General features: G+C 55.4%; 1 protein-coding gene across 1 annotated transcript; it reads left to right on the top strand.

Annotated features, from left to right (window-relative positions):
* Positions 1-9,938: 9,938 nt before the first annotated feature.
* On the top strand, positions 9,939-16,085 carry SH2D6 (SH2 domain containing 6). Its single transcript, XM_060170017.1, is given in 14 exon segments — positions 9,939-10,334; positions 10,423-10,552; positions 11,149-11,270; positions 11,892-11,952; positions 12,449-12,471; positions 12,889-12,949; positions 13,342-13,420; positions 13,570-13,600; positions 13,734-13,758; positions 14,171-14,229; positions 14,475-14,558; positions 14,707-14,865; positions 15,497-15,554; positions 15,557-16,085. Coding segments are annotated over 14 exon segments (1,047 nt in total). The 5' UTR covers positions 9,939-10,232; the 3' UTR covers positions 15,610-16,085.
* The last annotated feature ends 343 nt before the right edge of the window (positions 16,086-16,428 follow it).

Genomic DNA, 16,428 nt, shown 5'->3' with positions numbered 1-16,428 from the left:
AATTATTGGCTTCTGAATAGGGAGCAGCCAAACCTGGGTTCAGTAACTAGACAACCAGCTTTTTGTTAAGTAGCCCCTCTGCCCCTAGAGACAAGAGATAGTTACCATAGAAACTTGGAGACAGCCCTTGCCCCATCAGTGCAGTCTTTATAAGAGCCCATTCTCTCCTGCATTCCAGGACTTAGCACCAGACTCTTGAATCAGTAAGAGCCTGTGTGACTTGCCCAAGGATATGCCAGAGCCATTTAATGCCTATCCCTGCTTCCTGAAGATCCAGCCAGCAGGGTGCAGTTAAAGTAACAGGGCAGTGTTATGAAGTCATGACGGAAAATGTGTCTAAGGGTAAGGTGCCCCAAAAGTTGGGTTCTTTCCCCCTCAGGGCCTTGGGAGTGACTCAGGAACATACATATTCTATACTTGAAAGCACCTGCACCTATACTGGTTACACATCCTGAGGCAACAGCAAGATTCCCATTTGGGGAGAGAGAGCCTTAGCGCACGAATGCTTTCAATAAAAGTTTGTTTAAACTGGCATTTAAAAACCATAAACAAATTCATTGTTTTAGTAACACCTTCCACCTGTAGTGGAATTATAGTTGAAGTTATCTTTAAGGTTTTGAATACTGTTTGTACATATTTTTCTAATCTTTCATTTGTGTAGGACTTCACAGATTTCTGCTGATTTTTTCTTGCACCGACAACTGGATGAAGCCCTTGCCGGTGGTCCTGCAGGCCACACCCTTTCCTCTGGCAGCCAGTCTAGGGGGTGAGGGACAGGCCACCACGCTTCTTCTCACCACCAGGGGCCGCCCTTTGCGATGGAACAACCGCTCAGGTCCGTAGAGCCGCCGGGACGACGGGGTGGGACGCACTGAGGGCTTTGGTCTTGTGTACATAATTACATGGCTCTGGCCCAAGGCCCAGCATCCATCTCCACTCTGGTCTCAGCTTTTCCGTTGGTAAAGGTGGGGAGGGTGATCTCAGGGCTCTCCACACCTATCAAGGAAGGATGTGCAGATGAAGACACATCCGTGAGTGGCAGCGCCAGGTCTCTCCTAGGGGGAGGGCAGAAGGCAGGCCAGTTGTCCATACTCTTTCTGCTCATCAGTCCTGAGAGAAAGGAACAAGGAAGCAACGGCAACAGGAGATGCCTGGCTCTCCGGATATGAGCTGAAGAAGGAAGAAGCCTAAGCAGGGCCATACTACATCTGGCCAAGGTGGGGGCGGGGTGGGGTGGGGTGGAGTGCAGGGAGGGTGGGAGGGAAGAATAGATGCCCCCCACTCCACTCATTAAGGTGAATAGAGGAAAGGATCCAGTAGAGTGAGGGCAGGGTCAAAGGTACCCAGAGGAGAGTCCTTGGTAACCATTTGCATTTAGAGAAGCAGATAAACAGGGAAAGGGCCTCAAGACACTGTGCTCAGCCTAGGCACGGGGGTTAGGAGCCAGCCATGGGCCTTTCAGAGGAGAGAGACGGAGGCTGTTCGGCGGGAGGTGGGGTCTTTGAGCAGGCGGTGAAGAATGAGTAAGGTTTGAATGTGCAGCTACAGCAAATATTTTTCGAGAGCCTGTTCTGTGCCAAGCTGTGGGCCGGGCACTTGGGATTTGGCAGTGAACTGGACAGACACAGTTGCTACCCATTGAGAGCTCTTACAGCTGAGTGGGAGTCCACAGTCTAGCCCTGAAATGTACCCATAGATTTAATTACGGTGGGAGCCCAGAGAGTGTGTTGGGGACAGACTGCTGTGGTCTGGGACCCCTGCTGAGGGTGACTTCAGCTGTGGCCTGAAGGAAGAGGGAGGCAAGGGGCAGGAGTGTTCCTGCAGAAGAAAGGCAAGTGCACAGCCCCCAGGTAAGGAGACTGAGACTAGAAAGAGATGAACAGAGCCAGGTACTATTGTAAGTGTTCGCAGCCATCCTGCCCCCATCTTACCCAGGCTTCCTGCTACTGGGACATCTGTTGGGTTCTCCCAAGGGCAGAATCTCAGCAGTGGGCTGATGCATCACGTTTAAAGACACCTAAAGGAGCTCCGGTGAGCTGCAAGATAAGGAGTTGAGGTGGAGGGAGAGGGCTGGGGTCTGGGGGGCACAAGGTGCTTGCACCATCTGTGAAGATTGCCAGTTGCAGAGTCGATGAGAGTGGACTTTGTGGGGGTTGGTTAAAATTCTTAAAGTAGGGCTTCCCTGGTGGTGCAGTGGTTGAGAGTCCGCCTGTCGATGCAGGGGACACGGGTTCGTGCCCCGGTCCGGGAAGATCCCACATGTCGCGGAGCGGCTGGGCCCATGAGCCATGGCCGCTGAGCCTGCGCGTCTGGAGCCTGTGCTCCGCAACGGGAGAGGCCACAACAGTGAGAGGCCCGTGTACCGCAAAAAAAAAAAAAAAAAAAAAAAAAAACTTAAAGTATAACATACCTATAAGAGAGTCCTTTTTTCTTTCTTTTCTTCTCTCTCTCTTTTTTTTTTTTTTTTACTGTGTTTTGCTATATACTTTTCTCTTTTTTTTGGCTGTACCACGTGGCTTGTAGGATTTTAGTTCCCCGACCAGGGATTGAACCCAGGCCCTCAGCAGTGAGAGTGCAGAGTCCTAACCACTGGACCACCAGGGAATTTCCGTGTTTTGCTATACTTAAGAGTGCTTTCTCTCTGTCATATTCTGTAAGGACAATAAATATCTAAATTCCTTCCACCTGAAATTTCCTTAAGTCAACAGAGTGCAGAATGGAACAACTGGGCCTAGTCATGGTGGAACCACAGAGAGAAGGTGAGTGTGAGTGAGTCTGTGGGGAGAAAATGGAAGGGCTGGGGCTGGAGAGGTAGGTAGGGCTGATCTTACCAGGCAACAAGAAGCCTTTGTCTCCATTCAAGGAGCCATGGTGGGGAGGGCGACGCAAGGATTCCAGGCAGAGCTACATCATGAACAAACCTGTTGTGAGCAAGTTCCCGAACAGGGAAGGGCAGGCTGTGTGGGACAGAGACGGAGCACCCCCGCAGGGGCAGAGGGGACCAGGGCAGTGCCGGCTTGTGCACTGTACCCTAGAGGCCAGGGAAAACCAGCCTCAGCCCCGACCCTAACCCTTGGCGAATCTGTAGAAATCTCGTGCACTGCCCCCCAGAAAAACACAAACCACACACCAAGTTTTGTATCTACTTTCAGAGAGATGGAAGGAGAGTCTGTCACAAACCTCTGAAGCTGCAGCAATCCATGATCGTGCACCAGGGGGGACAGGGGCGAGAGGCCCCTCTTAGGAGGCTGGTCTGTGTCGTCCATGCTTCAGCCCTCCGTCGCGTGTCACAGCTGCCCCCAGAGTGAGCTGAGTCAGCAGGCCTGCGAGGGCAGCGGCGGCGGGGAGGAGGAGGGACCTCTGCCAGCTTGCGCTAAAGCAGCCCCAACATTGCCCTCCGCTTCTCAGCACTGGGGGACCCCTTCTCTCCCTCCTCTCCACCACCTTCCTTCAAGATGGTCCCCGACGTTAAATTTAACCCAGCCACAGACAGTTCGGTTGGCCTCAGGCCCCTCCCGAGGAGCTTCTTGGGCCTCTAACTTGACTACTTGCTCAGGTCAAAATAGCCTGAGGACTCATTCATTCTCCCTCACCCCTCACAGGACCTGCTCTCCCCTCCCCATCCTCTGAGGCCCGAACTCATGGTCAGAAAGTTCTCCTTCCCTCTTTCGACCCCACCCCTGCCACTTGCCCCGATGGATTCCCATTCTCCCCGGAGAAGAATCCTTGTCTTAACAGCATGCTTCTTTTTTTTTTCCCCACTCTTCCCCCTACTTCCCTGGCTTAGGGGACCTGGCTGTCCTGTGGTGGCCCCAGCCTCACACCCCGGAACTCCCCCTGGCCCTGACCCCCACTCCCAGGGCCCTACCTTCTCCCAGGCTGTCCTTCTCTTGGCGCTTCCTCGTGGTTGAAATCCAGGTCATCCCTCCTTCTTTCTCTTCTTTCCTTCTTCTTTTTATCTTTTAATCGGTACTGACTGATTTTTTTAAATTATAAAATTAATTAATGCTTGTCATATAAAAGGCCCAAGAGTATAGAAATGTAAAGCTATGATACTCATTTCTACCTGGTCCTACTTTCCCATGAGACACCTGTACCTGGCCTCACAGTTTGGCCTTCTTGGTATCCATGTGGTGATCCCACTGATGCTGTGTCCCTAAGTTAGATTTCTTCACTGAAAGTAAGAGAAACCAACCTTAGCTAGTTTAGGCTGGAAAATAATTTATTAAAAATATTCTGTAGCTCGCCACATCTCCAGGAGAACCAGAGAACCAGCCAGGAACAATGTCTCAAAGGCCACAGCCAAGCTGGCCTAGTGGAGGCACCTCTGGGCCAACACTATTGATCCTGGCCCTGGGTGGTACCACTTGGGATCTCAGCCTCCCTGGCCTCTGGAAACAGGATATAGCTGTCACCTCCTCCCTAGGGTGGATGCCTCTTTCTTTCTTTTTTTTTTTTTATAAGAGACAGAGTCTCTTCATCTTTTTTTAAAAATAAATGTATTTATTTTATTTTATTTATTTAATTTTTGGCTGCTTTGGTTCTTCATTGCTACGCACGGGCTTTCTCTAGTTGCGGCGAGTGGGGGCCACTCTTTGTTGCGGTGCATGGGCTTCTCATTGCGGTGGCTTCCCTTGTTGCGGAGCACGGGCTCTAGGCGCGTGGGCTTCAGTAGTTGTGGCATGCAGGCTCAGTAGTTGTGGTACACGGGCTTATTTGCTCTGCGGCATGTGGGATCTTCCCGGACCAGGGATCGAACCGTGTTCCCTGCATTGGTAGGCGGATTCTTAACCACTGCGCCACGAGGGAAGTCCCAGATAGATGCCTCTTGGTGCCTGCTTTGGATACAAAGCCCAGCATGGGGGCATATGACTGGCAGAATGCCTGCACCCCAGCCATAAGAGAGGCTGGGAAGGCCTCATCTGGCTTCTGTGAATGGAGGCAAGGATTCATACGGTGGAAGTGGCCCCAAACACAGGAAGTGATCCACAGCCAGTGGGAATGGCAGACCTTCAGCCTCTAGGGGTCCAGCCACCACACTTCAGCATCCCCTGCTCCGCAGCCTGCACTCTCTCACCTCTGAGACCTCTGGCCACAGCCTGCTTACCTGTCCTCCATCAGGTCCTCAGAAATCACCCCCTCCTGTTCACGATGCTTCCCACGTCGCTCACACCGGGGACCCCCGCCAGCCTTGGCCACCTTCCCTGTCTGCTGGCAGCAACTCCATGGACCGTGGTACCACCTACTCAGGAAGAGCTGATATTTACCGCACATGTGCTGTGTGTTTCACGTGTTTCATCTCATTCAACAGAAGCGCCTCCACCGCAAGGAGTGCCTTGTTCCCACCCCCACTTACACAGGGGGAGACTGCAGCACAGAGAGATTGAATGTCTCCTGGGGCCTCTCCATCACTCGGAGGGTCCCCTGGAGGGTAGGGTCTGTGTCATGTTTCTTCTCTGCTGGCCACCCCCATGTTCCCTGTGAGCTAAAGGCTGAGTGTGATTCTAAAGATGTCCTAGGGTCGCATCTTCTCAGAACGTTTCCCTTAGAGCAGCGTTTCTCAAACTTGACTGATCATAAGATTGATCTAGGATGCTTGTTTAAAGTAATATAGATTCCCACTTCCCTCCTGGAACATCCCATTCTTAAGCTATCAGGGAGGGTCTGGGAGTCTAAGACTTTTAACGAGCCCTCCAGTTGATTCTTGTGATCATGCAAGTGGGGGAACACTGCTCTAGAGAGCTGTTTGTTTTCTTAGGGTGGGTTTAGACTATGTTGGGCCTGAAAACGATGGCCTGTTCTGACTGGAGATCAGCAGCTGAGATCTGGAAAATGTGGAGCATCACTGTGTGCTATGGAAGGACCATAAAACTGGCACTCAGGTGCTGCCAGACAATGGGGCAATGGAACCTTTGAAATGTGAGTTTCCAGTAATTCCATTTCTAGGAATTCATCCCGAGGGAACAGCTATGATTGTACAGAAAACAGTCCTGTGCCAAAGATGGAGAAAGAGGTTGTCCAAATCTGCCTGTGCCATCAGCAGGAAGCACGGTGCTACAGGGCTGGCTGCGGTGACACAAAGCTGTGAGGAAGCCTCCTTCCATCCCCTTCTCCCTGATCTGCCCAGGTCAGTGCCCCCACCCAGAAGGCATGGATTCCACCCTCTGCCTGGCGCTCTTTCCCTCCCCCAGGCCCTGGCATTTACCTATGCAAAGCCCTGAACAGAAGGAGGAGGTGGCTGTGGCAAGGGCAGTCTGGACTGGGAAACCCACTCAGTTTGGAGTTTGCAGCAGGGGTGGTGTCTAGAGCGTCTTGCTGACTTTGACAGCAGGTCCCCTTGGTGAGGGAAGTTGCCCCCTGCCTTATGGTCCAAATGTGGAACAAAGGTCAGCTGGGGAGTGGAGGTCGGGAGGAGATTCTTGTCCCTGACGCCAAGCCTGGATTCTTTGTTTTTCTTTGCACAGTTTTTCCCATGACATCAAATGGGCCCCCCTTAAGCCACCCCAATGACTTTTCATAGCTTCTTTTTTTTTTTTTAATATATTTATTTATTTATTTTCGGCTGTTTTGGGTCTTTGTTGCTGTGCGCGGTCTTTCTCTAGTTGCTGTGAGTGGGGGCTACTCTTCGTTGCGGTGCGCAGGCTTCTCATTGCAGTGGCTTCTCTTGTTGCGGAGCATGGGATCTAGGCGCGCAGGCTTCAGTAGTTGTGACACGCGGGCTCAGTAGCTGTGGCGCACGGGTTTAGTTGCTCCGTGGCATGTGGGATCTTCCCGGACCAGGGCTCGAACCTGTGTTCCCTGCATTGGCAGGTGGATTCTTAACCACTTTGCCACCAGAGAAGTACCCATAGCTTCTTTTTTATTGAAATATAGTTGATTTACAATATTGTGTTAGTTTCAGGTGTACAGCAAAGTGATTTGGCCATATATATGTGTGTGCATGTATGTATATATAGTTTTTAGGGGATTCTTTTCCATTATAGTTTATTACAAGATATCGAATATAGTTCCTTGTGCTATACAGTAAATTCTTGTTGTTTCTCTTATATATGGTAGTGTGTATATGTTAATCCCATACTCCCAATTTATCCCTCTCCCCTCTTTCCCTTTTGGTAATCATAAGTTTGTTTTCTATGTCTATGACTCTGTTTCTGTTTTGTAAATAAGTTCACTTGTACTCTCACTGTTGTAGCCTCTCCCGTTGCAGAGCACAGGCTCCGGACGCGCAGGCTCAGTGGCCATGGCTCACGGGCCCAGCTGCTCCACAGCATGTGGGATCTTCCCGGACCAGGGCACAAACCCGTGTCCCCTGCATTGGCAGGCGGATTCCCAACCACTGCGCCACCAGGGAAGCCCCATTTATACTATTTTTAAGTTTTATTTATTTATTTAAAGATTTTTTTCTGTTTCTGTTTTTGGCCATGCCACGATTGAACCCAGGCCACAGCAGTGAAAGCCCGGAATCCTAACCACTAGGCCGCCAGGGAACTCCCAATTTGTACTATTTTTTAGATTCTACATATAAATGACATTATATGATATTTGTCTTTCTCTGTCTGACTTACTTCACTTAATATGATAATCTCTAGGTCCATCCTCATTGCTGTAAATGACATTCTTTCTTTTTTTTTTTTATGGCTGAGTTCATAGCTTCTTAAGTGTCCGTTTGCCTGCAGGTCTCAGGAATCATGTGGCCTTTGAAGACTGTGGCCAGCTCCAACCCTGGACCCTGTCCCCAGTTCCCCCAGCCCCATGGCCTCCAAAGATGCAAGTTCATGGCCTTCATTCTTCCTTTGTGCCAACAGCCAGGACATCACCAAAATGATAACCACAGGAAAGTTACAGTGTCCTAGAAGGATCTTATATTCATGATCCTCTTCTGTGTTCCCTCATTCCCTGGTCTAAACAGAGTCAGACACCAGGCCCTGCCCTTTCTTTTTGCCTCAACACTTCTCAGAAGTCAGAGTTCCAAAATTCACTCGGGTAACAGAGCACCGGGAAGTTATGGGCTCCCTAAGGAAACCAGTGATTACTGATGTTTCTAATTCCATCACAGGAAAGGAGGGTCAGGACCCAATCCTAGATGAGGTACAGGCAGTTCAGTGGTTAGTGCACAGGCTGTGGGTTGTGCAAACCTTGGATTGAATTCCACCTCCAACACTTACTAATTGTATGACCTTGGGAAAGTCACTCCATTTCTCAGAGTCTCAGTGCTCTGGACTGAATTGTGTCTCCCTCCAAATTCGTATGTTGAAGCCCTAGCCCCCAGTATGACTATATTTGGAGATGGGGCCTTTAAGAAGGTAATTAAGGTTAAATGAAGTCATAAGGGTGGGGCCCTGATTCAATAGGACTGGTGTCCTTATTAGAAGAGATCAGAAATCTCTCTCTCTCCAGAATTCTCTCTCTCCCTGCATGCACAGAAGAAAGGCCATATGAGGACACAGCAAGGAGCTGACCATCTGCAGGCCAGCAAGAGAGCTCTCGCCAGAAACCAGCCCTGACAGCACCTTGATTTTGGACTTCTAGCCTCCAGAGCAGTGAGAAAATAAATTTCTGTTGTTTAAGCCACCCAGCCTGTGGTACTCTGTGATGGCAGCCCGAGCTGACTAATACATTCATTCTCCTCGTCTGCTAAGCAGGGATAAAATTAGGACCTGCATCATGAAGCTATTGTGAGAATCCAGTGAGGAAATTCATGTGTAATGCCTGCCTGTTTAACTTTCCTACAGCACCTTCGGCACCTGGAACAGTGCCTGGTGTGTAGTGGATGTTCAATAACTACCTACTGAAGGAATAACTACATCCACCAAGAAAGGAAGCTGTCAGACTCAATATAAGTGTGTATTTCTGAGCTTTTCACTAACCTCCATCTCCTTGATCATTGATCATCACTCACCAGCAAATGACAGCAGGCACAAAGGATTTAAGAAAAGTGTCTGCAGGGATGGTCTCCTGTTTTTAATTGGATCTGCCATTAATACCCTGTCTTCTGTGAACTGGGAAAGGGCTTGGTCTGGCTCATCCTGAGTAGAGTCTGAGTCTCTGGGAGGAGGCCACATTGACCAGGAAGCTTTTGGGCCCTTGGTCCAGCCTTGCGGGCCTGGGCATTGAGGAGGGAGCTCTTCCTCCTGTGGGGCCGGGGGCAGGAGCTGCAGCTGTGGGATGCAGTGGTGGGGGAGCTAGGGCTGGGCCCTGGGAGTGGCATGGACGAAGTTGGTCTGGGGCTGGAGGCCACAGCAGGCCCACCTTCCTGGTGCTTGCACGATGCAAATGATGGGAACAATAGGGCCCCTGTCCCCAGGCCATTTGTGGCAGAACCTGGACCCTGGGGAGGCATAGCTCCTTCACCTTGTCCATGGTGAGACTTGGTTCTGGGGGCAGCCCCAGGTGCACAGACCTGCCCACCCCTGGGGCCCAGGACTCCGGGCTGGGAGAGACATCCCACCTGAACTGACCACCCCCTTATTTTCCTCCCTGACTCTTTCCAGGACAAGCTCAGCAGGAGCAAGGCCAGGTGAGTCCTTGGGCTCCTCTCTTTCCTCTGCCCTCCTCTCTTGTTTCCACCTCGCTGTCCCTTTCCTGGGCACAAGCATCCTTAGAGCGGTGCTGGTTCTGCCTGGGCCCTCCATGCCCAGTGAGACTATTCATGCACCTCCACCCCCTGGAAACACTAGGGCTCCCCCACTGCCAGCTTCCCACAGGCACTAGCTCTGCCCCCAGACGCTTCCTCCTGCTGCCCTGGTCCCAGGCTGCCGTCACACAACTCCAGGGGACGCCATTCACACCGTCATGGATGTGAATGTCCCAGGGTTGTGCATGGTCTGGCTGGCACAAACGCAGGGCCCCTTGGGCAGAGCTGACTGGAGTCTGATTGCAGGTTGGGGCCACACCTTCCACCCCCAAGATGCGTAGGAGCCCCTGCAAGTCGAGTCTCCCCTGAGGACTCTGGACACCTCCTGCCCATTACAGTCCGGTGCTGCTAAGTCACTGGGCCCTAGCTCTTCCACCTGTCTCGGTCAGAATTAGGGATGCATGGGGTAGGGGACTGGCATAGGTGGAACAGGCTGTGAGACCCCCCTATCTCCAGAACGCCTCACTGGTCTTGCTGCAGTGTTGGAAAGGCCCACCATGAATGGTTCCTTTGAGGCCACTGTAAGAGTGCAGATGGTTTATTATATTTTGGAGAGAGAGTAAGTCATTGTGCTAGAGAGGGACTGGGCTACGAGGAGATGAGGACAGTTTCACCAGTCTCCCATCCAGACGCCCCTGCTTGGAGAAAAGATGACCCCTGCCCATCTCCTCTGTCTGCCTCAGGGACCTGGAGATGCAGGGTAAGTTCCACTGCGGAGCCGGGGTGGGGGTGGGGGGAGGCAGCGGCCACCACGGCTCCTGCATCTCTTCCGTCCTCCCTGTGCTCAGCATCCCTTCCCAGAAGCCCAGGAGGAGGAGGAAGAGGAGGATAAATATGAGCTGCTCCCCTGTGAGGCTCTGCTCCGCAACCCAGCCCCCGCCCACCTTCCTCGCACTCAGGAGGACTCTTTGTACTTGGGTGAGGGCTGGGAAATTGAGGCAGGAAGGTCAGGTGGTCAGGCAGGATGGGAGGGTCCCCACAAGGGAAGAGGGCCCAGGCCTTGCCTCGTCTCCCTCTGTCTGGCCTGGGGCAGCGAGGGGAGGCCTCAGCTGGCAGTCACTGAGGCCTCTTGGCTGGGCAGAGAGAGGGATGGAGGAAGGGAGGGAGGGAGGGAGGGAGGGGAGAAGGGAAGGAGGATGAGTGGGAAGGGGAGAGGAGCCTGGAGGGGCAGTGTAACCAAGGTAACAATGGGAAAGCAGGAGGCCTGACAGGGTCCCTGGGGCCTGGCGTTCCCCCTCTGAGATCCTAGCACAACTCGGAGCAAGGGTAGGGATGCCAGGAGAGCCCCGGCTGCTGCTGGCATCCCACCCCGACAGCTCCCAGGCTCGGCCAGGTGGGGGCAGGGAAGCTGGCCGCCTCCAGTTGCCATGGAGACGGGGCTGTCGGGAAGCCAGAGAGCACAGAGGGGAGTGAGGGAGGGAGGAGGGAACAGAGGCTGGGTGGGGGGCAGGAGGAAATTTGGAACCTATGTGGGAGGAGCCCACAGGGTCACAATGCTCAGGGGTCTTTTCCAGATCACTCTGGCCCCCTGGGCCCTCCCACGTCACCACCACCACAGCCACCACCGCCACCGCAGCCCCAGCCCGAGATGATGAACAGCCTCCCCACCTGCCCCACCCCAGGCTACCATTTCCCAGTGAGTAAATCTAAGAGGCATCTCATTTGCAAGATTCCCCCACGTCTGCCTTCAGGAGGCCCCTGAAAAATTAGCTGCGTCAGAAGCCAGAGCCCCGTTAACAGTCGCTCCTCCCACCTGCCTGGCCTGGTCCTTGCACCCTCCCCATCAGCATCACCAAAGACTCACCCTTCTGCCTGAGCCGGGAGAGGGGAGCGGGGGTGGGGTGGGGGTGGGGGGGGTTGAAGCTCCGCTGCCCCTCCCGGACCCTAAAGCCTGTGCAGCCCTCCCTGCCTACAGAGGGAAGAAATCCCTCACTCAGCTGCCAGCCGCTGCCAGCTCTCACCCCCGCCAGGATCCCGTTTGTGGGCTTTGAGAGCTACCACTTTCATCATATATTTTATAGGAATAAAAAGTAAAACTGGGAGAGATTCACACCAAAGAAAGAGCCACAGAATAGAGGCAAAGAGGAGAGTCGCCTCCTTTGCACATTAACGCTTGTGTTGTAGTGTTTTTCAAGCTGCACAGATATACGTAGTCCCTTTGCCTCCCACCCCGGCCAGCCTTGCCCTCCCAATGCCGCAGCTCCCCTCCATAGCCCCCCACCCGATTTTCCCTCACGCCACCGCATTGTGCCCACAGCCCAAGGCAGCATGGAGCCCGCCGGAGGCCACAAAGCAGAGCTGGCCCTTTGGGAGGCGAGGTAATGGGGATGTCCTCTCTCCTTCCGAGGCCCACCTACTCCCCACCCCGAGAAGGGGAATACTGACCTCCATGAGGTCGGGGCCGGGGGAAAGTTGAGCTGGCCTTACATTGATCTCATGCTTTGTCCGGTGGCTGCATCCGCCACAGCTGTTCCTCATTTTTACCTGCCAATCCCCCCCCGCCCCCCCGAGGCAGGCAGTTGGGGAGGAGACTGAGGCCCCGAGACACACGTAATGCTTTGCCTGAGGTCACAGAGTCCCTGACCCCGGGGCCCCTTCTGCACCTGCTGAGGTGTCTGGGTCAGGCGGGGGGCACCCTGGGGGTGTGAAGTAAGGCGATCGGGGGTGAGGATGGCTTTCTCCTGGGACTTCACAGCTGGCTCTGAGGATCCCCTCAGAGAAGTTCCAAGGATACACCACTCTTCCAGCCTAAGTTTCACTGAATTTCTTTCTCCCTGCTGCTGCTGGCTGGTGGGTCTCTCCTTTTCCTCCCAGAGCTGGGTGCACCAGACCGGGCGGTGAGTGGCCCCTCACTCTAGGATTCTGGCTAGGAAGTTGGTGGTGGTGGTGGTGGTGGTGGTGATGGGAGAGCTGGGAGGGCCAGGAAATATCCCTAAATCCAGGGAAAAGGCCCGAAGCCGAGCCTCTCCCCCTCTGCCACAGGCCCCGGCAGGGCGTCCGCCAGTGTCCTTCTGGGTAGGGCCTCGCTCAGAGCTCCCCTTGGGTGCTCACTCTCTCTGAGCACAGGACGGGGGAGGTGCTCATGGGCGCCCCCTTCCGGGCAAAGGAGCATTTTCAATCATTCCAGGTCCACCTTGTGGGCGGCGCGGTGGGGGTGGGGGGTGAGGTGCCAGTAGCTCCCCCAAATGATGGCTTCGTCCTCCCTCCCACTCACTGGTCAAACCCTGGGTCTCATACGCCCCTTCCTACCCTAGGTGCCGGGCCCAGCAAAGAAGCCCGAGGAGGACATTTACCTAGATTGTGAGCCCAGTCCAGGTGAACCCCTCCCTCCCTCCGTCCACCCCGCCCCGTCCTGCCCTGAGGCCCTCTGCTGCCCACAGGCAGCACGATGCAGTCTCCTGGCTCCATCTCCTGCCCTTGTCCTCTCTCAGCACCCCTACCATCACACATCTGCCTTCAGACACCCACATGGACGCCTCTGGTCCGGGCTGCCCCACACAGTGCCTGACAAGGAGGGGACCCCCTTAGAGCAAGGGCTTGGTCGGGGGGTGGGGGGGCGCTTCCCAGCTGTTGCAGCCAGGACAGTGCTCTGCCTGGTTGGAAGGGCTCCCCAAAAGTCAGGCTGCAGAGAAGCTGTCCCCTGCCCCGCCCCGGTCACCCGGATTTCCCCGCTTGGTGCTCAGCTCAGCCTGCCCTCTCTGTTTTAGTCCCGGCCTTGCCTCAGACTCTGAGCTCCCAAGTCCTGAGGCCCCCAGTCCCTCTACCAAGGACATCAGTGGGGCCCAGGTGAGTGCCACAGGTGTGTCCTGGGGGCCTGAAGGGCCTACCCAGGCTTCCCAGCCCTGACCCTGGGATCTCCAGGATCGGGTCACTGGACTTTTTCTTTTGAAGGAGGTAAAGCCCCTGAGCTCTGTTCCCCAATTCGCTCCCCACAGGCCCACCACAGCCCCCCAGGAAGCTCGGAATGTAAGAGGCTGGGGGTTTGGGCTGGTGGTGGGCTGAGCGGGGAGGGAGAGAGGGAGGTTCAGGGTAGGACTTCCAGCCCAAAGGAGCAGGTCTGCAGGGCCAAGCTCTTCTGACCCAGCATCCTGTGTGCCAGGGAGCGTCGAATGCCACCTCTAAAGGTGAGTACCGCCATTGTCAGCATGAACCCAAGCCCTCTGGCAGGGCCTCCCCTGCGGGCCTCAGACTGCCTCCCAGCCCCCCGCACCCCGCTTCACTGAGGGGGTCCCTGCAGCTCTTACTCCAGCGGAGAGCAGGTCTCAGAGCAGGTCCCTGGGCATTCTCCAGGATCTGCACCAAATCAGGAAGCTCCCAACCTGTACCTTAAAATCACTCCTCACTTGGAGGTCACGCGTGGCCTAGCCGGTGGGTCCTACCAGAGCCCTGGGGCGGGGGAGTGAAGCACTGGGTGTCCCGCTTTGGGCTTCAGGCCTTTGCACGCCCTCTGTGACCTCCCCAACCTTCGCAGCTGGGCCCCAAGCCTCCTTGGCCTAATCCCCTCTCAGCCCCAGGGCTATAATCTGCTTCTTCCAGCAGGAAGGATAGCCTCTCTTTGCTCTGTAGCTGCCACCCAGAACGCCTCAGCTGCCGAGGTGAGGAGGGGCTGGGAGAGGGCTGGTGGGGGAGGCCCATGGGAGCAGAGCCCGAATCCCTACCCAGAAGCCCTCTCGGGTGGGTGTCCACCACTGAACACGAGTGTGCAGCTCCAGGCGCGGACACATCTTTGTTCTGCTCGAGTGGCCGTGAGCACGAATAACTGCAACCCGGGGGTTCTCTGCTTCCCACCCCCGATCCGGTGCCCTGGCACATTGCTGAGCCGTTGTGTGTGTATGTACAGGAAGGCGATCTGCTGGGCCAGCCTTGGTACTCAGGGAACTGTGACCGCCATGCTGTTGAGAGTGCCCTGCTCCGACGCCAAAAGGTGGGGCACCTCAGGCCCCCTGCGCCTTCTTGGGAAACCGTTTCTGCCCAGGGACTGAGGCTTGCTGAGCCGGCAGGAGCAGCCGGGCAGGGGTCGGAGTCAGGGCTGTAGCTGGAAGGTGAGGTTGACGATGGGCTCTCCTCCCCAGGACGGGGCCTACACCGTGCGCTCCAGCTCAGGCCCTCGTGGTTCTCAGCCCTTCACCCTGGCAGTACTTCTCCACGGCCGGGTCTTCAACATTCCCAGCCGCCAGCTGGATGGCGGGCGCCACTACGCCCTGGGCCAGGAAGGCAGGAACCACGAGGAGGTGGGTACTGCAAGAGGTAGGGGCTGAAGGGCAAGACACAGCAGAGCAGCCCCTGGGCCCAGCCGGGAACACTGCCCTGGGGAAGACCCCCCTTTTTTGCCTTTTTCTGGAGTGGGTGGAAATCTCAGTGGCCAGCGCCCAGAACCCCTTCCCAGAAGCCGGCACTTTGAGAAGAGGCCCAGTCTGCTCTGGGGGAGACACCCCCTCGTGAAGAGCCCGGTCTGCATGGGGCCCAGGTGGGGGCATTTGTATGAACCCAGCTGGGAGGAGGGCAGGGCCCAGGTAGTCCAGATTCGTGTCTGTACCAAGGACTCAACTTTGCACCCAGCACTTGCTAGGCTGCAAACTAGAGACAGTCACCACCCAGCTCCCCACACGGAAGGACCCGGGCAGAGGCCTCAAAGTTATTTCATCTGGCCTGGGAAATAGGAGTCCGGCCAACAACATGCGCACGGGCGCCATCCCAGGAAAGGCCTGGAATTGGGCAACAAAATGCAGTGGGGCTTCATGGGGCAAACAGGAAGGAAAATATTTAGAAAAATGTCAACAAGCTCCCTCGCCAGAGCCCCCCAGCTCCCTCAGGAAGTTTCTCCCTGCATGAGGCTCACGGATGCCCTGCTTCCCCGTGCAGCTCTTCTCCTCCGTGGCCGCCATGGTCCAGCACTACCTGCAGCACCCCCTACCACTCGTGGACACAGCGGCAGCCGGCAGCTCACCTGCCTGCTCTTCCCCACCAAGCCCTGACGCCACAGCGCACGTGCACCCCGGCCTCCGGTTCCACAGTTTGCTCCTCGGGCTGTCTCCCTCTCCTCCCCCAGGTCTCCACCCCGCCAGCCCCCGCTCCCCCATCCCGTGCCCCAGTCCCTGCAGGCCTCCCTGAGAGGCATTGGGAAGGGTCGCCCAGAGACAGAAAGGGTCCCTAAGATCCCACCCCATGCTCACCCAGAGCCTGGCACTGCCACTCCCTGCTGCATCTCCAAGACTGGGAAGCACGGGACAGGCAGGGCCTCCATTCCCGGCCCCCAGGCATGGCCTCCCGAGCTGCTATGAATGAAGGCCTCCTCTGGGAAGCTGAGCCTCAGGGGGATAGTAAGGGCACTGCTGCTACACAAAGGGAATCCTCTCACATTCTGGAGGAGGCTTAACACGGGGCTGGCATCTGGAAGGAACTTGGTCGCCCTGAACATAAGTTTGCTTTCAATAAGTATCTGTTGAATGAATTCTTGAATTCCGTTGAGTGAAGCAGAGATGGCCTCCATGAGGCGCCAAGGTTCGCAAGTGCCCCAGGGCACAGCCTGGGCCCGGGAGCGCCGGCGCAGTGGTGGCCAGGCCAGGACAGAGGAGCCAGCCCCATTTCTGCCCCTGACTGGGGCCTTGGCCCTTAGATGGTCTGTTGTGGCCGCCCCGGGTGGCTCAGTTTTGTTTCCTTCTGTTTGTGGGAATCGGGGTGGGGGAGGAGAGAGGCTTGGTGTTGCACGGCCACCCCATGAAACGACAAGAATGGAGTTCGGTACTTGACCACCACCCATTTACCGCACAGCGATCCATCGGGGACAGAGGCGC

The sequence above is a fragment of the Lagenorhynchus albirostris genome, chromosome 13 (genome assembly GCF_949774975.1).
Source record: "Lagenorhynchus albirostris chromosome 13, mLagAlb1.1, whole genome shotgun sequence".
Classification (NCBI taxonomy): domain Eukaryota; kingdom Metazoa; phylum Chordata; class Mammalia; order Artiodactyla; family Delphinidae; genus Lagenorhynchus; species Lagenorhynchus albirostris.
This window is presented reverse-complemented; position numbering and strand designations above follow the sequence as displayed.